This window comes from Melopsittacus undulatus, chromosome 2, assembly GCF_012275295.1.
Source record: "Melopsittacus undulatus isolate bMelUnd1 chromosome 2, bMelUnd1.mat.Z, whole genome shotgun sequence".
Taxonomy (NCBI): Eukaryota; Metazoa; Chordata; class Aves; order Psittaciformes; family Psittaculidae; genus Melopsittacus; species Melopsittacus undulatus.
Genome location: NC_047528.1, coordinates 114,898,072 through 114,918,533, shown reverse-complemented (window position 1 = coordinate 114,918,533; position 20,462 = coordinate 114,898,072). Strand labels below are relative to the sequence as shown.

Genomic DNA, 20,462 nt, shown 5'->3' with positions numbered 1-20,462 from the left:
TTTTTATAAATGCTGTATTTAATGTTGACATACGCTAGATATCCTACCAACGGAATATTCTGGAATAGCCTACCTTTGGTAGACCTAGCTTCCCTATTTTACTGTAACTTTTTAAAATGTGTCCTTTGGAAACTCAAAACCTTGGATAGTGTGTGAGTTTAAGTATATTTGAGCAAGTAGTAATCATATTACGGTCACAACCTCAGAGATGACAACATGGCTTAACTTTATTTCTCTTGGGTTTAATTTTTTTATGCTTACCTTCTTGGGTAATTGTAATTCAGTCTGGGTTGGTGCCACTGCAGAGAAAGTGCTGCGAGAACTTAAGCTGACTGGTTTAAAACTAGGTTGATTTCTCTATGATTAAATTACCACAGGGTAGATGTCACCTTTTATTGATCCATTGACTGTTTAGAAGAGAAATCAGTTGGTTGCCATTTCCAGGAATATCGAGACCCTTCAGTTGCGAGCAATACTTTTCTAATCTGTACATGATGCTCTCTTTTAGTGACAGAAATTCTGGTCATATTTTTCATTCTAGAATATTAAAAATATCTCTGTTTATATCCAGGTCCAGCCTTGAATTTAAGACTCTCTAATCTCTTTTTAATGGTGACTTTCACAGTTCTCCAAAGTAATTTTTAGTCCACCAGGATTCTGCCTATATTATTATTTATAGCTTCATTTCAATTAAAAATGTCCTAAAATGCATTATGCCACAGTATCTGCTTTTATACCTGTCTGCAAAACAACTTCTCTGAAGGCAAATAGAGCTGTTTGAGATAGTTAAGGTCTATTTTTACACTGCTCTGTACATAAAGGTTATATTTCCATAATGGGACTTTAAAATAGACAATAATAACAATGCACAGTAGATAGTAATTTTATTTTTATAACCACTCAGAAAAGTCTTAAAACAGCAAATACAGTTGCCATGTTACATAGGTTACATATATACCTTCATTTAAAAAGCATGCGTACAGGACTTAAGATGTTACAAAGTATTATGAATAATTTGGCAAGTGTTTTTCTGTTTTGATGGTTATCAATAAATAGCAAATCAATTCATGTTTTCCTCACAGCAGTGCATTAAAAGCCCATTAACAGAAAATGGCTTATGTGCTATGAGCCATTGTTATACTCTCAGACATAGCAGCTGTATTTAATAGCACAGGGACCTAAAAAACTGAAAGATCACTCACAACCCATCACTTCTACTTTTCACTATAGCTAAAACTGTACTGGATAGCCTCTATTCCCCTCATCCCATCCCTGAGCTATTAATTTGATTTTATATAGTGTTTTACATGAAATATTTTGGCAAGTACGTAAAAGAGTCTGAGATTTGATCTAAGGCTGTGAAAAGTGATGAAGTGAAGGATTTTAAACAAGAACTCCCTCAACTCTAAAGCACCAAAACACTGGTTCTAGCTGGTAGTAGGCCAAATGTGATTAGAAATACAGCAGTTAAAATGTTTAAAAAGTGAAATTTACTCATAGCAGCTAATGAAATAACTTCATGAATTTGCTTTATGTATATGAATGTGTGTCAATGGACATATGTGTGTGCATGTATGTACGTGTGCATAGACACACACATGAAATCATCATGACCCATAGAACTACTGGAGAAAATGCATAACTAGCACATTTAACCTGAGGACTTAACAAAACTACAAGGAGTAGAGGGCTCTCTGACCTGACAAACCCACTTTCCCAATTTACCTCTCTCTCTGTTGTCACCCTGGCTGTAGTGTAGCTCCTTCTATTATTTCTATGAGAAAACAGGTATCTCTTCAAAATTCCATTTTGCAAAAGAAATTTGTGAAGTTTTGTTTTTAGTTCAATAGGCAAGAAAAGCATGTTCTGATTGATTTAATTTTTATGTCACCTGGCCGCTTCTCATTGCCTGCCTGAGTAACTTAATCAGCTCTTAGCAGTAGACCTAATGCTGGTATATGCTGGAAAACATTAGATCATGTGCTGAGCAGTGGGCTTGTTGTTTCTAATGCTTTGTAGAAAATAAAGCATGTTTGTCAGTAGCTTTATGCTTTTTTGAGAAAACACAGGATAACATGTTATGTTGTTTTCACATAGCAGCTGTGTTGCCAGATTGCTCTAAAGCCAGGTTTGGATAACAAACTTTAAAATGTATACATCCACACAGCCATACTTCAAACAGCCGTGTTTAGCGGCCTTAGTCATTGCAAATGAGAAGTCTAATATTGTGATCCAAAAATGCATCCAAAACTTAATCTCATACATAGCCATATTAGATAATAGCAAGCAAAGATGTCTTTTAAAATGGAAACAGGTTCAGACAGTGTAAACAGTCTATCTTATCATTTGGAATTTTCAGCTTTCATGTTAGTTACAGGAAATCAGTGGGTTTATTTTTTGAAGCTTTCAAATCTGAGTTTGGAGACATTTTTCATAGTCCAGTTCAGATCTATCCTTTGCCCTTTGTTACATTAGATTTCCAATCATATATTAAAGCAGCGAAGAACATGCACCCATCCTATTGCACTAAGTCATTCGGTTCTTGGAAACCACACCACCCCTTTCCTGCCCATGGCACATGTCAGCTTTAAGCAGAATCCAATGCAATGATGTAGGATACTTTTCCTTCTGTCACAATAAACTCCAGGCATTATTCCAGTAAATCAGAAATAGAGCTAGTAATGTCAGTGTTGAGATTATCTCATTAAACAGTACATGAGCAGGAAGAGAAGAGAGACTACAGATTGCAGCAAAACAAGGACCATTAATCACAGAGTCCCTGTCTACTGAAGCATAACAAATGAGAGCAGCTGGTCTCCAATAAGTCTACATGATTTTAATTGATGGAAGCTGGTAAGAAGTGTATATACATAGAAAAAGTAGACACATGAAAAAATACATTTCAGTATTTCAGTCTTACCCTGATTGTAGAGAGCTGTTCAAAAGAACTTGATCAGTACTGATGTAAAATAAGGTTTAAACTATGTTATATTATAAATTTATATTATAAATTTATATTTGTTTATATTATATTCTTTATATTTATATTATAAAATAGTTTATATTTCTATAAAATCACATTATTATAGTAAGAATGCATGACAAACACAGATTTATGTGTGTTGCAGCAAGCAGGGTATGAAATGGTACCATGTATTTGGTTTGCATTTCTGACAGATCTGTGAAGTCAAGCTGCTTAGCAGAAGACAGGTTTCAACCTTCCATCTTTAAGCTAAGTCCCATTTTCCTTTTTTGAAACTATGGGACTGGGAAGCAAAAACTGCATTTTTGATTTATAGCTTACGGATGTGAGAAAATCCACCTTTAGGTGGTTTTTATTTGTTTGGTTTAGTTTTTAATGCAGCTGCCACAAAATCAATGAAAGAAAAGAATCAAAAACTTTCTCTTTGGAGAGCATCCTCTCCCTCTTTCATCCTTTGGTTTTTTTGCTTTCTTTTGTTACTAAAAATCTCAGTGGCTCTTGTTGTGGTCTGTATTGCCCATCATTGTCACTATGCTTTGGTATTACAGCTCCATTTTTATTTAACCTTCATAGAACTTAATGGAGAACAAATGAAGTACTACAAATAAGAAATGGTGATTTCACAAGCCAGTAGACAAGAGGAAAATCATATACATTGTCTTTCCCCTAAAAGTGAAAGCAAGAGTCTATTTACCAACCCTGTTTCATTAATTTGCTTGCTATACTGATTCTGTCAAACTTCTATTCTTCTTGTTGTCTAGTGACCTTGAGTTGACACCAGAAAGCCAATGAAACGTATGCTGGTTTCTTCCAGCATCTTTTGCTATTTAAGGAAGTAAGATTCCGTGTAATTTTCCTACCTTTTTTCTTGGATCCAAGTCTGCATGTTATATCTGTTCAATCCACTGAAGTACCATTGTGTAATGATCTAGCCAGGGAGAATATGCCACTGTCATTGTCAGTGATCCTGCTCCCACATGTAAGATGTCCCTATGCATTTATAGTAAAAACCATAAGATAGAGTTGACAAAAGTGTGTGTCTCTTTGCTGTGCTTTTGTCTAAGAGGAAGGAAGGTAATTTTCTGTCATCCTGAAGATTAAACAAATTATAGTAGTGCGGCTACAAAAGTTGTCATCCCCTGGCACACTGGGATTTCAAGAGTGACTCTGAAGTTGTTCTGGGGCCCCAGTAATGCCAGGTAGCATGATGCAATGCTGCTGCAAAGGCAGATAGCCTTTGAGTCACAGAAGGTGTCAGTTTAGATGCCTGAATCTTGTATTATAGGAAGTTATAGTGTAGCTCTATGTTATGGCAGGCCAGGATGATCTTCCATGGAGTTGTAAGGTTAGCTGTAAGAGATAAAACAAGGGACCTGTTGCATGCTGTGTAGCTTGACTATCCTTGTAAACGTTCATGATGACCTCATAAGGTTTTATCTAAATACCTAAGTTCAGTCTTTATTCAAGGGAGTTCTCTGGGTTTACTAATCTAGTAAAATGTAATACATCTAATACAAAAACATCCTTTTCCCTCATTTATTCTTTTAAGTTTCAGTTAAGTGTTTGTAAATTATGTTAAGACCTGTTATAAATGCTCCCATAGTTGCAACAGTAACCTTTTGTGTAGCTAAGATAAGCATTTGTATCTTAACCCACATGTTTATGGAATGTTGTAAAATGTTAATGACACTTGTATTTGCAAATTCATCCAAAACAGTAAGGTCACAAATCAAGAATAGACCTAACTTTAAGCTTATAGGGTTTCTTCACCTGTCCAGAGGTTTTGCACAGGAAATTCTAGCTCTTGAGGAAACAGGAACAGACTCATTTTACTCTTGATTGTTTTAATAGGAAAGAAGGAAAACAAGGAGCTGAGTATCCTATTGATATTGCTTGCCTTCCCTCTATAGTTTAATTTTTAACACTTCAAAGGATTAAGAATCAACCCCAGTTTCTAAAAATCAGAATATATCAGAATGTGCCAGTAGATCCAGATTAAGCAAAAGAAACTCAGACACAAAATAGCTTGAGATGTGCATTTCTTAACATTGGACCACTTTTTTCTGCTTCTCATATTCCTCTTTCTTATTCTTATAGATTGTTTCTGTATAATATTTCAGGTAAGGGGCAACATGAAAGCATATATATGTCTTAAGCACTTTGAGAACAGCAGTGTACCACCAGCCAGGTGACATGTCTAAGAAGTTTGCATGGGAATGACTGCATAAGCCTTTTTGCTTTGTCACAACACAATAGCTGCATAAAGTATCAAGCAGCAGTATTCAAGCCTATTTGCCTAAAAACAAACCTAGAAAGTCAAAATATTTTCTTATCATTTTTTGCAAGTACAATTTATAGAACTGGGGAGGCGTGTGTGTCTGTTCATATATACAGCCCACTCACAAACAGCTAGAATACTTTGCTTTGGATATATTTATATTGACATTATAGTTTAGAGATGGAATCCTGATTTGTTGTACCTCAGCATTTGGAAGGCATCTTCCATTATGGATGTTATTGAAATCAAGACAGGTATCTTAGTAAATTGTTCTAGTTCAAGCAGTGATTAATTTGCAGGAAACTGATGGACTGTGTAAAGCAAAAGAGAGGAGCACCAAATGTGTATTTCCTGTATTACTATTACCACTGTTGTGCAAATAATGACTGTAATGAATACTTGTAGCTAAAGCAATATAAAGTAAAGACAAATAAAACTGTTTTATGGACCAGTTACATAAACTGAATGTGAGATACCAGACTTGAAGGGGACATTTCAAACAGATGGGTAATACTAGAAAGTAACTGCTGCCACTGATTTGACCCAGTATTCATTAATGTTCCTTCATAAGGAACATGTATTGAATTGCCTAATGTAAAGCAATTCATTTACTGTTTCTTTCTTTACATCACTGATCTCTACAGACTACTTAAGAGGACTAAGCTTAAGTAATGTGTTCAAGTAGTCCTGTTTGCAAGTATTGATAGTTCAGCCAGGAAATAGAAACAGCAGCATATGAGCTAAATGATGGCTTGTTTCGCAGTGTTTAATTGTAAATACTTTGTGACTTTCATTTTTAAACTAGAATTTATTATTAAATATGATTCACTGAGTAGTTATAAACAGAACAGTCACATTCAGCTCCTGACTAATTTGATGGAAAAATAGAACTAAGTTCTAATTATTACACTCTTCATTAGATATTCTTCACCTACGCAGGCCTGTCATAAACTTTAATGGCAGTGTATGCAATTAAGCACAACTAAGAACATTTGAGCAGTCTGTATAATGCCCAACTGGAAAAAATCCAGAGATGGAAATGTTCTTGCAATTTTGAGAACATAATTTACTCTTGTGTTCAGATACCCTTAAATAACAATGGACTTTAATACTCCAATGCCTTTGTTATGCTGTCATCATGACTGATGATGCTAGCAGAAAATATATGTGAAACAGAAGGGTTTTCTTAATGTAAATTGAAACTAAATAGCACTGTTAAAAGCCAGGTGGACCACAAGAGTCAGTCTCAAAGGCATTCGCTATCTGCTGGGATCTGTGTGTGTGGTTACTGTAAATGTTTTAATGATCTAGTGTGGTATGTGGAGAAACTCATTTGAATAGGAAAAGACTTCATGTGGTGATATAGTATCACCAAGATCCTGAAAGGAAAAGCTGCCCAGATGTGCTGAACTGCTATATACTTTGTTTTTTCCATGGTGTTCGAAGCCAGGTTGGACAGAGCCTTGGGTGACATGGTTTAGTGTGAGGTGTCCCTACTGATGGCAGGGGGGTTGGAACTGGATGATCTTAAGGTCCTTTCCAACCCTAACTGTTCTATGATTCTATGACTCTCAGTCCTGCCAGTTAATAATTTAAAATACTTCCTGTACTCTGATGTCAGCCCTAGAGACTGCACATACCCTTCAAGTAAATGAAACTAAAACTTTAACACTGGAAATCCTAATAAAGGAGTTCATCTTAGATTTCTGCCTTCCTACCACTTCCTGGTATATCATCACTCAAACAGGCCATTTTGGGGGGAAACACTGTTATCATTACTATGCACAGACCCAGCTCATGTCTGTCTGAGGAACTGTACAGTCAACTGCTGCAAAAACATCACATGATATGGATGTCAGACTGCATGGATTGCTGCTATTGTACATGTCTTTTACATGTCCTAGAGAGCTGGCAAGCTCCAAATTTATACATAGTCCAGGAAGAAGAGTAAATGCCTCCAAAGGCTAAATAGCTCATAATTTACATGTTTGCTTGATCTACATGAGACAGCTCCTTTGCTTCATTGTCTGTAGCTTTACCCTTTGCTTCTGTGTAGGCACTTCAGATCAGCTACAAATTATTTTGCTTGAATATCTGTCTAAATCTTCTTGTGTGTATTTCATGGCTCAAAGCAATAATCTCAGCTGTAACATTTCCTTGTTAATGGACAACCCCATGCTTTCTGAGAGTACGGGAGCCAGAAGCTCTTTCAAATAGGCCAGTCTGCTTTCAACCTCTGGAGAAGGAAGGGCATTTGATGAGTCTGCTCTTCTCTGTCAGTAAGGACTTTACATAGTAATTTTGTTTAAAAATACCAAAAGGTTAAGGGACTAGTGAGGAATAAATAAGTTGGGTTGAAATAATTTGTGCTTGCTACTGGAGGGAGAAGGACACTGCATACAGAGTTAGGAGGCACCCTCGGCAGCTATAGTTTTCATTGCTGGGGAGAATAAATCCTGCAGAAGTCAAGAAGGAAGGCAAAGGCTTATCTAGTGTTTTCCCTCTGTGGGGAATTTTTGTTGAGGGCTACCCAGGCCACAGATTCCTCTCTATAAAGAGCTGCTTTGAAAGAGGACCTGACAGAGCATCAGCTAGTTGTTGGCTAGTACTGGGAGGATGGTCAGTCTATCAGGTGGCAGTGCCAAGTAAACAGCTTGTGGTGATGACCAGCTGAGGTAAGTAACATAGATTAGTGGAGAGTACTGAAAGTATCAGGGGATGCTGGAGGAGTTTCCTTAAGCTGGGAGGGAGCTGTAAGCACTGTAATGAAAGGGTAGATTTTTTATATATATAATCTTCTTAAGAAGGTGATTAACTTTCTCAGCAGCTGAACTTATCCATGGTGGGATGATGCACTGTAACTTGGATGTAAGACAGTGCCTGTAACTTAGTACTCATGGAGAGAAGGCATCTGGGCCAGGACCATGGCTGGTGTGCCTTGCAGCTACTGGGTTTGCTTTCTGTCAGCTACTCATGTTCCAAGTTCACCCTCCATGTTTGTCTTCCTCATCTGTAAAGTTGTGAGATTCTCATCTTTTCTGAGCATGTGGATGGTGCAGTTTATCCAGGTAGGATTCTGAGTGGAATTCAAAATGATGGGGTTTTTTTTAGGCACTTACAGAAATCCAACCCTCCTGCCAGTCAATGCTGGAGATAAGGGCTATACATACTCTACAGCTGTCCTTACTTAAGATTATCTGTACAAGGGGAAGAAGCATAGTATAAATTTAGTTGCAATTTTTATATCAAGGAATGAGCAGTTAAATAATTAAATTGGAAAACCTGTCCATCGTTTGGGCAAAAATGCGGTTTCTTCTCCCTGCTTCCACAGCTCTCTCCAATCTCCAGCAGGAGTAGTGTCCCAGGGAAATTCTTCATACTAAAAATAGACAAAGAATAAAACCAAAGGAGAGGCAGAAGGAAGAGTTCTCAACATTATCTCCTCTTTTTCTTAGAGCAACAAGATTAGTGTAATAAAGATGATTTCAGGCCACTTGAGAATCTTTACTAATGTTTCAGTGAACGCAGCAGTCTCAGTTATTATAACATTGCAATATTCTGCTCACATGCAGTGAGGTTTTCTGGTCAGAGCTGTGAGACTGTAGAGTGCTGTGATTTTCTGAGAAATGTACCTTATCAAGATCTGCTGGTCAGAATATGTTCCTTTTGACAAAGCCTCTTTAAGTTATTTTGTTTTCCTTCTTTTTGCTTACATAAATTCAGCAATGTTTTCAGGATTTCTGCTAAAGAATCTTTGCTTAAAAAAATCAGATTTGGATGTTTTGTTTGTCAACTATTGCTTAATTTACATTAAATTTTATGATTCAGTTTTGTGCTTTGAATACCTTGGAAAACTGATACAATATTCCAGACTATTTTGGCAGCATAGGAACACTTTTTTTGGTCTCAGTCCATGGTTTTTACTATTTCTTATAATGATCAATGACACTCATATTGTGGTTTGCTGATAAAAATGTGTATTATCCACATTTCTGGCTGACTTTCTGTTAAGTGCTTAATGTTAAGCAAATTCTCAGGTCTCCATTTAGTTGGGGTCTATGTTATCTCAATCAGATTGACAATCTGATTAAATTTTGGCAGAAACACTTCATACTGGCATAAATCACCACATCCCCTATCTTCTTAAAGAGGAAAATAGCCTTTCTTTCTGGCTGATTGACTAGATGTTGTAAAGGCATCAAAGGACATCTTAATTTGCTTGTGGGATAGATGACTAATAGAGGGATACCTTTTATCCACCATGAAAACTACAGTATGAGACTTCATTGTTTTCTCTGGAAAAAATCATAATGTAATTTAAGTACTTACTGAAATGGAAGATGTTCATTAAAAATCTGAGTCTTGTTTCAAATCTTTCAAAACTCAGTCAAGTTAATATTTTCTGTTTACACTGAAGAGCCAATAATGCATAAAGCAGTTTGTATTTAGTTTCTGAAATGTAAAAGAAAGCTACTTCAGAGCAATACATAGTTTTCTGAGAACATAAGAGTCATATGGCTTTGGTGAAGCCTAACAACATATATTAAAATGCCTAGCAATCCTTTTTACAGAACTTTATTGTCTTTAAGGGAATAGCATTATAAGCTCCAATATTGTAAAAGATGGTATTTGATAATGTCTCGTAGCTGTTTGGGTAAACAATGAAGACTCATAGGGTAGTTTTCATTGTGGGAGAAGGAAGATGCAGAATACTTCCTGCATATTCATGGCTGTCCCATGAATCTCTTGAAACAAAATAGAATTACTTAAGAGGAAGCAGATGAGCTCAAGAAAACAGGAAAATTCATGATCATTTTCTTCATTCTTTAGCAATGCCTAATTCTCTTCTGGTCCTTCAGACCATATAATTAGACTTAACTACCTACTGGTGCCTGCAATTCCAGATAGGCCAGTAGGAAAATAGGTCTAGTAACTGATGGGCAGTAGTTAGTACTTTTGCTCTTACTGTAAGCCCTTGCTCTTGAAATACTATGTTCTTGAAATTTTCAACCTAAGGCAGACAAAAGGAGGACATGCAGGAGCTGGGAAATGGGACTTCCATTTAGTCTGATGGTTGCTGTTGCAGTACATGCTAGAGATCATAACCTCAAAGCAGATTTCAAAAAGGGAAACAAGCAGACCAAAGCAGCCTCATATAGGATCTGAAGTGATTTTGAATTGGATTCAGTCTTGCAGTCTGAAGACCAGGTTTTCCACAGTACAACCTACTGGCTTGTGGATGGATTTATCAGAAGACTGAAATTAATATGGTCCTGGATGCACTTGAACCTGCTTATGTCTGATGACATAACTGCAGGAATTTGGAATAGCAGCATTCAAGTCAACCAGGGTTCACTTTGTAACTCATGAGTTGTCAGTCACTCGACAGATGCGTTTGCAGCACTTCCAAAGTCACAAATATTTTCTCTTCCTGTAATTTAACAGTTTGCTGCAAACAAGTGCTGAATGAGCATCAGTGTGAAGTGGCTAAGAGGATTTATCTGAGGGAGCAGGGAAGTTTTTGCATGAGCTGAGACCTAACAGAGCATGCATTTGCTTTGGAGTGCAAGAGAAAAAAAGCAGCAAAGCAAACAGAGATATGCAAGAAACAAAATATATTTGGATTAAATATCAAACTAAGCAGAAGTGTAGCAAGTGATGTGTCTGGAGAAAAAGTGAAAGAAGTTGTTTAATGAGAAGGCTGAGGAAAGATGTGCAAATTGGCTTCACATTTGTAAAACTACAAAGCACCAAAGGGCAAATTGTTCTTTGCAACTGGGAAGAACATTACAATAAAGCTAACAGCTTTAACTCCAGCCAGGAATATGTAGGTAGCATATACATTGTGCAGCTCTTCCTGTCAGTCATTTGTCGATCTGACTGCACCCACAATGTAAGTACTAAGTTGCTGTTGAAGGCATTTCATTTATGCATACTAAACTGTACCATCATCAAAGCAATTCTCTTAACAGAACTTGGTTCTCTTTCCACTAAGAGCACTGGAATTATTGCCAAATTTAGACAACTAATGATAAAACATAGCCCTGTATGGATAGATAGAACGAAGTCTATATGATACTTAAGTCTCACTTTAATCAACAGAACAAGATTTCTGTGAAGGGTAAAGCCATATTCTGGAGTCATGAGTCAGTAATAGTTTTCCCATAAATTGGGATGTGAGGTCTGTACATTTCAACTGTGTGATACATGTGGCAAAAGTAATAATTTCTCACTTGGATTAATTCAATGGTAAATGTTCTGACACATGATTAGATACTTCAAAAGATGCAGAACTATCAAAATCCTGTGTAAAATCTGTTTGGAATCTTAATGTTTGTTGAGAGTACCTTCCAGGGAACAATTACAGAAAGTATGTGAAATGTATATAAATAGTGAACAATTCCTTTAATTCAAAGCGTGGCAGATGTTCTACTCAGAGGACTTTTATGTGACTGATAGAGCCACATCACTGGAAGGCAGCCAGCACCCCTCTCACTCCTTTCTCATTAGTTCAGAAAGATCACTGTACCATGAGAATAAAAGCTTTGAAATACCTGTGTTCTTAAATAATGTTTGTGCATTTGTGGGGGAAGAAGGTGTTGAGGAAAAATCAGGTTTGTATAGAAAAGCTAGAAATAGACTGCTTGGGGAACTGAATGATACATATCATAATGTATGGCATATCAAGCAAAATACCTGTGTGAATGTACATAATATCTATATAATAACTAGAATATCAAACCTGAACCTACTCATTCATCATCTGTGAAAACTTCCATGTCTTATAATGAGAAAATGTCATATCTTTCTGAGCTAATACAGCACTGGTTCATCACCCTGTAAGATGATATGAGTCTAGGATTCAGTATGTGTATGATAAAATACTTAACTGCTTTGATACTGCTGTTATCTTGTGCTCTATTCTCCCAGAGAGCAAATAAATTGAATGTTTTCTTGTGTGAATGATGGTGTTACACTTCTGATGTACAAAACGTTCATCCTGCTGATGTCCATTAACTTCTGTTTGTTGAACTACAGAAACTACTTGCTCTAAAAAAGGAAATAAGAAAGCCTAACTTCAGTGGTGGATACCAACATAGTGCAAATTACGTGCTCTTGGAGATAACATGACTTACTTCAGTTCTCAAGACATAGAGGTTTTTTTTCTCCTGCCCTTTATATAGGCAGGCAGGATTGACCCTGTTTTGTTTCATGTTCTGTTCTATTTTTTTTCCTGGAGATGACCTCCGAAACCTGCACATTTTTCAGAACACCGTGTCTGCTGGGCAGGCTTTTCTCAGGTTATGGACTAGAACAATTATTTCATCTGCAGAAATGATAAAAAATACTGTTAATACAATGTTCTGTCACTTCTTTTGTTTCTCTTTTCCAGAATTACTTACTGCCATCTACCTTTCCAGAGTAAATGGCTCTATGTTGGAACAGAGAGGGGAAATACACACATTGTAAATATCGAGTCCTTCATTCTTTCTGGATATGTTATCATGTGGAACAAGGCAATAGAACTGTAAGTGAAGACTTTTTTGCATCTGTGTCCTTGGTCATTTTCATAGCTGTCTTAAGATCTGCTTTTAGGAATAATTTCTTTTTACAAATATTAACAAATCCTTTGAAAGCTTTTTTTAATGATGCACAGGTGGTATTAACTACTTTTTTACAGGACATTGGGAATTCAGGTTTGTGGTAGAGACCGCATAATTATATATTATAGAAAAGAAAAAGTTATTTGGCAATCTGTTTAACTATGAAGTTCCTTGAAATACAGATATTCCTTAATCTCACACATTCAGATTTTGCTATTTTTATAAGGGTAGTTGGACCACCATCTCCTCCAAACATCCTATAAAGAGAATAATGGAGTATATTGGCCCCTAAGACTCTATGGAGAACTTTTCTTCAATGAAACGTAGAACCATGTAGGTGAAGCTAAACTGGAGGTCTCTAGGCCAAGCCTCCTGCTCAACACAGGACTAATTTCAAAGTTAAATCAGGCTCATCAAAACCTGATGAATGATAGGAAAGTGGCTGTTAAATGACAGTTCTCTGACAGCCTAACACCCAGGCGCCTGTGTCGTGGGTATGAAGGAATGAGACATAAAAATCTGAGCTGGATAAATCTCCACTTCTTGCAAGTAAAAGCCTCAGCAGAAACAAAACATTCTTTCTGGGCTGTTTCCTCTGTGAAGTTCCAGCAAGAGGAACTGCTGTGGGCAAACTCGTATTTCATATATCTTCTGAGACATCTTCTTCATGTTGTAAGGTACCTGTAAGCTCTAGTAGTAAACTGAAATTCACCAAGCTCAATAAACAGTAGGACAGTATCTACAAATAGGATTACAGGCCTACAGTGGTGGATCTAATTCTCTGCCCCAAGCAGACATCACAGTGATAGCAGCTTCTTTTCTCCAAAATTCTCCCCTTCCCCCCGACCCCCCACCACTATTATGACTTTCACTAATCACTGTGTCCCCCAGGTTGACAAAACTCATGCCTTGTTTTCCTTCCTCCTCTCTGCCCCCACCAGACTTCATAGACACAGTCATAAGAACCAGCTTCCATCTTCAAAAGAGATAAAAACCAAGGTTTCAAATGGTGATCAGGATCCAGTCTGCTAGGAAATCTTTTATCCAGTTCTTGATTTTGGAATGTTTGTTTGTGCTGCCTTTGTAAGACTTTGCTTGGGAGTTTTGGCTGAAAAATTACTGTTGGAAAATGTGGTTTAATCAAAAGCAGAATGAATATGTTCACTTTGAGTTCTTCAGGTGAGAGGTATCTCAATTATTTTCTCTTTCCCACTCTGTTTGGTGATGTTGACATCTTGAGAGCTATTTTGATTCCTATATTTTAAAACTATTATATATGATATTGAGTAGATAATGCCTTTGAAGCTTTGAGAATATTTTGTGCTCACTTGGATTTTTTTTTCCTTCAGACATTAGGGTATTTTTATTGTGTAACTTCCACCAAGTTTCACTTCCTACTTCCTAATTCTTTCAAAATTCTTTCTGATAATTTTTTATTTTAATGGCCACAACAACCTTTTACTGAGAACAGAACAGGAAATGTATGTGGGACAGAAGGGCTGCTTCAAACAACCTGCTCGCAGTAAGATCAGCTGTGAGACCAGATTCCTCAGGGTTTTACAAGTTCAGGGGACTTGATGTTAGGTACTTTCAAAGATGAAAGAAAATAGGAAAACATGTATGTAAAACTTCATGTTTGTATGGAACACCTTCAGTCTTAGCATGAACAATGGTAATAATGCTCATAACATTGTTTTTCATTCTGAGATAGTTTATATCATTTCAGAGTATAGGATTAGTTTGAAGATATCGCTATTCTCTATCAAGCTTGGAAGAAGCGTTTACCTTTTGTCCAAGCATATTTATGTCAAACTTACTGGCAAGGAAAGACCAGTAAAACTGATTGTTCTGCTGCTGTATTGAAGTCCTCAGTTTAGATGGGGTATATAGAAATAGAATTTTGAGTGTGTCAGGTTTGTGTGTCATCTGCACAAAGCAGCTCTTCCCTTTTCAGTGCAATTCTCATCCAGTTTGTAAAATTGCAGACTAAATCTGCCAACACAACTTGACTTTCTTTCAAAATTCCTCCTCATTTTCTTCACTGACTCACCCCTACTTCTAATGAAAGCTCCATGAATTGTCATAACTTGAATTTAACTCAGTTGTCACTAAGATTTCAAGGCTTTACAGTAAAAACCAATAGGAGATTCAACTGGTTCATTTTTTTTTTTAAACCTGGAATGTTTCGACTTTGGAATGTTAAACTGAATATTGAAGTCACTGTAAATCCAGATTACAGATCATTTTGTGAGTAAAATGTGGTTGAAGAGGGCTTCCATATACATTGCTAAAACGCTATGGCCAAGGTCAGAATACCTGTGTTATAAAGGACCTGTGTCCTTTATAAATCATGTGCACTCTGTAAGTTTCAGTGAACCTGGCCTTGTCCAGAGCTGAGAGAAACCATTAGAACATGGGGAGGTTTAGAAACATTTTGTCTCTCAATTCTTGTTGCAGCCACTTCTGCCATCTCATGCATTGTCACTACCTCAGATCACACTGAAGCATCTCGTCAGCTAAGAATGAACCATAACTCCAAACCTTTTCACTTGTCATATCTCTGTCATGTAGCAGAGCTAGTCCTTTGCCAGCCATGTTTGAAGCTCATAATATGGGTTGGTTTTCTTACTGTCTAAGAAGCAAAGTTTCTCTCTTTCCCTTAAAAATGTTTGGAAACAGGTCTGGAGGAGAAAACTAGTCAGTAGGGCCAGCACGTCTCCATTTATTCCAACTACAGTGAGATTAATTTTCTCAGCCTGCAGGATCATACATTTTGGAAGGTCATCTGGTGTTGGGAAGTAAAGGAAGATCTTGCTATGTATGAGTCTTCTGAACTCCAAAAATGTGAAATATGCATTGTAAGCCCTCTTCACAAGTATGTAGATTCCAGTGTTTGAACACCCCACTGAATAATGAATGAATAATTGAATCTTGACAAAATGTATGGGATTTGGAGTATCAAAGAATTGGGGAAATTGGAACTCAGTTATGATAGCACCATAACTGGGTCTTTCCTTTCTTAGCTCTTTCCTTGCCCATTCCTGTTTCCTGGATGTGTATCAGAGCCAACAGTTCCACAGCAGTGAGGGAAAGCAGTACACAGGAGAAGCAGCAGTCTAGGAGCAACTGCTACCCTCTCTGTGTGTGGACCTAACTGGAAAAATATGCAGGTATAAAGCAAGGCATCCTTCTAGACATTCTAGAAGTTGCATCTTGAGGTTGTACTTATTCTTACTTACTCTAGTTCCCAGCTTTGATCCACAGCCTGTGCATGATGTATCTAACTTACTCATTTTAATTTCTCTGTGATTATACCAATAGAAAGAAAGTCTTAAAATCTCTGGTGCACTGCACCTTTACGGAAAGCAGAACTGTGGAAGATGTCTGACTGCTGGCACTACGGGAAGTATCAGCTTATGCACATGATTTTCTCAGTACTGTCACATTCAGTCACCTCCAATTCTGTAACAGTGTCTAAGATAGATGGGTTTGGGGTCTGGTTTTTTTTCCCCTCTCTCCTAACTCCTTCTGCCACTTTCTACCACCAGGCTTTCATTCTGCTCAGAAATCATTACAGTGCTTCTGGAACTGGGCAGGGTACTTTTTTCAAAAGGAAGATCTTTTCTCTTTATTTGATTCCATTTTGTCGTACATTACTTTTACCTGCTTTAAGATTGTCTTGGTATTTGAAGGTCTTACAACAGTGTGTAAGTCACTCTGTTTGTTAGAGTGCAAGAAACATTCCCAGAATGAGGGAGGAATCCACCATCTATGTTTTTTCCACATTTTATGGGGTCCGAATTCTAACATTGCTAAAGACTACTTTTTGAGTTTTCTGGGTTTAGAATAAAATAATTACATACAATTTTCTGTCCTTGCAAGTGTTTTGAAGGCTGCTGTGTTACTGTGAATGGTTTCTTCTTCTCAATCCTGTTCTTCTGAGTAGAAGTCAAGGATTACAGCAAATCAACTCTCTCATCTCCCAGAAACAAACATTCCCAAATGAATGAATGCCTGCTGCTGTCAGGAATAACTTCTGAAGAAGTTCAAAACAGCTTCAAGTATCCCTAATTTCACAACAAACTTCTAGTTCTGTACAGCTGCCATGGGAACCTTTTGTTCCATTTTTCAGTGTTTCAATCTGGTTTTGTGGGCTTAAAGGTCAGTGAAAGCTATGAAATTTTGCAATCTTTTGTATCATTAGCTCATACTTTCTTCTTGCTCAGTTCAGGGTAGCTTCTGCTGCAGGAATTTTTTACTCTGAATCATTGCTGGTATTCTTTTGACTTGACCTTCATTGTTGTATCATTTCTGCTGTGTTTATACTTGGCTTTGTGTCTTATCCTTTGCGTGTCTCTTCAGAGCTTCTATTTTCTCATTCTGAGCTGTACCTCAGCTAGGATTTGGGAATAAAGAATTCTCTGCTCAACTGTTTCATTTATGCCTTATTTTTGCCTACTAATTCTTCCTTATTTTTCCCTTTCTCGAGGGATAGGGTCTAGCTAGCTTTCACACAGCTTGAAGGAATGCCTGTACGCAAGTGTCTGTCATCAACAGTAGTGTGTTTTATTCATGATAGCTTCAAGTGTGGTTGGTTTCCCAGCACCTCTTTGTCCTTTCCAGGAGCTATTGGATCTCTGCTTTTGCTTCTAATGTAATTCAGCTGTGCTCTTCTTTCTTTGTAGGCTGTTCCAAAATGACAGCATATAACTTTCCATTCTCCTGGACTACTCTACTGTAATAGTAATAAGGAGAAACAGAACAGTTTATATACGCTAAAACTACATGAGGCAAAATGTTTTTGCTTGCAGACATTTCCACATGCAGTATAATTTTCTGTATGAAAGTAGTAATTACTGTATCAGTAGCTCTGATAGAGTTTCATTAGAGTAAACTAATATTATCAATATAATATAGTTAACTAAATTGCTTCATTTAATCCTACTTCTAGTGCAGTCATGGTGTCTACCCTTTGGAGAAATTGACGTAAAGCCTAATGCCTGGCATACTTTTTACAAGCAACACTTCTCTAGGGATCCAAAAAAATACTGGTATTCCTTCTGTTTTTATACATACTTTCCTTGAGGAGATAAGGAGATGCAAGAAGTAAGGCACTGATCTGCTTTGACAGACTATTCCTGGTCTTACTGTGGTGTGAAGGATTATCTTTGGGTTCCTAGACAGTCCTGCACTAGGAAAGAGATGACATCTTTTCAGGAGAAGCAAGATAGATGTATTGTCAGAGATTTATCATGTCTCTCGTGGATACAGCCATAGGACAGGTTGAGAACAACAAGCAAAAGACCATGGAGGATGGAGAAAGTTGCAACCCTTTCACACAGAGTTTTCTCCCCTGCTCCCTGTGAACTGGTATTATTTTGTATCAGTATATGCTCTCCGAGACATCTCTCCCAAGATGGGGCATGTTCTGTCCTAAACCTAACCAAAAGCTTTGTGCTGCCACTCATGAGTATTCCTTGTTGTTTAGTCCATAAAGGAATTAGTTTTGATTCAAATACTTTTTTTTTTTTGTATGTCTAAAAGCTAATATTTCTTGGAGCCCTGGAAAGGCAGTGCAGGACAATGGCCAGGGAGTAGGACCTACAAGTCCAAAAAGCTTCAGGAACATCTGTTGTCATCACCCTAGAAACTCTGTAGGTGATCTTATCTGTAATGACACATCTGAAATGATTTCCAGGATATACAGCTGTTTGAAGAAGATCCTTTCTCATTTCCCAACAGAATTAGTGTTATGTCTGCCAAACTTAATAGACTCTGTTTCCTTTTGCCTGTATATAATAAAAGCTGTCAGCTGTTAAGCAATCAAGGTATTTGTGGTGGGTAGACCCTAGCTGGTTGCAGGACCCTCACCCAGCTGCTTACTAGGAACAACTAGTTTTGTGATAATGAAAATATGTTTAAACTAAAGTTCAATGTAATGTAGAGTAATTACAGCTCACATAAGAGTTGGATGCTCCCCAAAGATAAATGGACGCATTCTTTGGTAAGCAATCATGTATGCATCTTAAGAAGAAAACTGGTTGCACAGATTTATCTGAATTGTTCTTGACTTTTAATACTGGTAGGTACAAAGGGCAGACTAGGTGGGATCGACCTTTACGTTAGACAGTATATGCTTTCCCCTTCTCCCTTCATTTGCCCCTATTTTGCCAATATTCCTGGTGAAGTACTAATACTGGTAAGGCCAAGCAACCCAGCCTGCATACTGGATAGCTTAATGGGCTGGGATAACCGCCCAAACCAGTATGCCTTGTCAGCCTGTGTGTGCTCCTTCCACCGCTGTGGCTGTTGCCAGCTCAGTCGTGCCTGCTGTTTACTTGGCTCTGCTCCCTTTTCTGTCATCTGTCAGTGGTTCTCATCTGGCTAAACAGTAACATTTATTATGCTGCCTCTTCTCTTCCTGGTTTTGATTTCCCCTCTTATTCTTATCCTTCCTGCTTTGCCTGTCATGCCATAAGCAGCACGTACCCCAAACAGACCTAGTTCTTTCCATCACCATACTCTTGATCAGTTCAGGTAGGTGAACCAATGTCAGAAATGAAGTTCAAAGCAGCCTAGAATGTCCCAGAATGTCATATTCACTCTCTTAAGGACAGATGTGCAAGTCTTGTTTACAAATGCCCTCATCTTACCCCTTATTTACCCCTCACTGTCTACCTACCTGGCCTGCTCCAAAGTCTGGTGGTGTGGAAATGACTTTTTTATTCCAGTACAGGTTACTCACAAACAGAAGCTCAGCCCCAACTGGTCACTTGTCTTGGATAGGAATGACAGCCAGATCTCCTGCTAACTGCATCTCTGCAAAAATGGTTGAGTGCCAAGTCTCAAGCCAAATGGGTAGCTGCTGCTGGCACCAGTAAAGACTGTGTGTATAGAATATTACTGTATAAATTGGCTGTCTGCTGCTTTCCTGCTCATCTCACTTCTGTGCTGTGATATGTTGCAAAATGCTTTTGCAGAAACCTTGCTCATGGAAATCTTACATGGAAAAGTAACATACTGCAGGTATCTGTGGAAATAGGATCTGCCAAAGCTGAAGATGGTGGCATGGGACCATCTTGTGGAGAAGGTTCACCAAGGAAAAGGGTTTGCCACACTGTGGCTATCTTTGTGTATTCAGATAGAAATAATGGTAAAATATAAGCAAAAGGGTGGAGTTGTCTGGTCTTTAGGTGATCTGAAGTTTTCTATACCTTTGGCCTGGAATAAACATAGTTTGGAAGGTCGAAGGATGTCTGGAGTAATTTTTCACTGTCTTTAGTTGAGGAATAAATATCCAACAAGATCTTTACTACTCTGCTTTGGCCAAGTTTTAGTGCATAACCCAATAGTTGAAATATTTAAAACATTCTGCAGGCAAAAAAACAGAGGCCAGAGGATAGTGTGCATGCTTTCAAGGGTGTTGGAACATACTGTTTAGGGAAGGATGAATCTATGAGGATATGGATTACTCCACAGTATTTTAATGTTTGAGTTCCCTGTGAATTTTTGCATAACACTCTCAATATTGATTTGAAGTCTGACCTGGTAGAAGAGAGGCCAGTTTGGCTATAGTGTAGTATTTGAGTCAAAGGAA

General features: G+C 37.7%; 1 protein-coding gene across 2 annotated transcripts in view; it reads left to right on the top strand.

The window, feature by feature from the left end:
- STXBP5L (syntaxin binding protein 5L) overlaps window positions 1-20,462 on the top strand; it is a 184,872-nt gene that overhangs the window by 76,601 nt on the left and 87,809 nt on the right. For both annotated transcript variants that reach the window (XM_013127458.3, XM_005143026.3), the window contains exon 5: window positions 12,655-12,789. In XM_013127458.3, coding sequence (XP_012982912.2) covers window positions 12,655-12,789 — 135 coding nt within the window. The remainder of the gene's footprint in view (window positions 1-12,654; window positions 12,790-20,462) is intronic.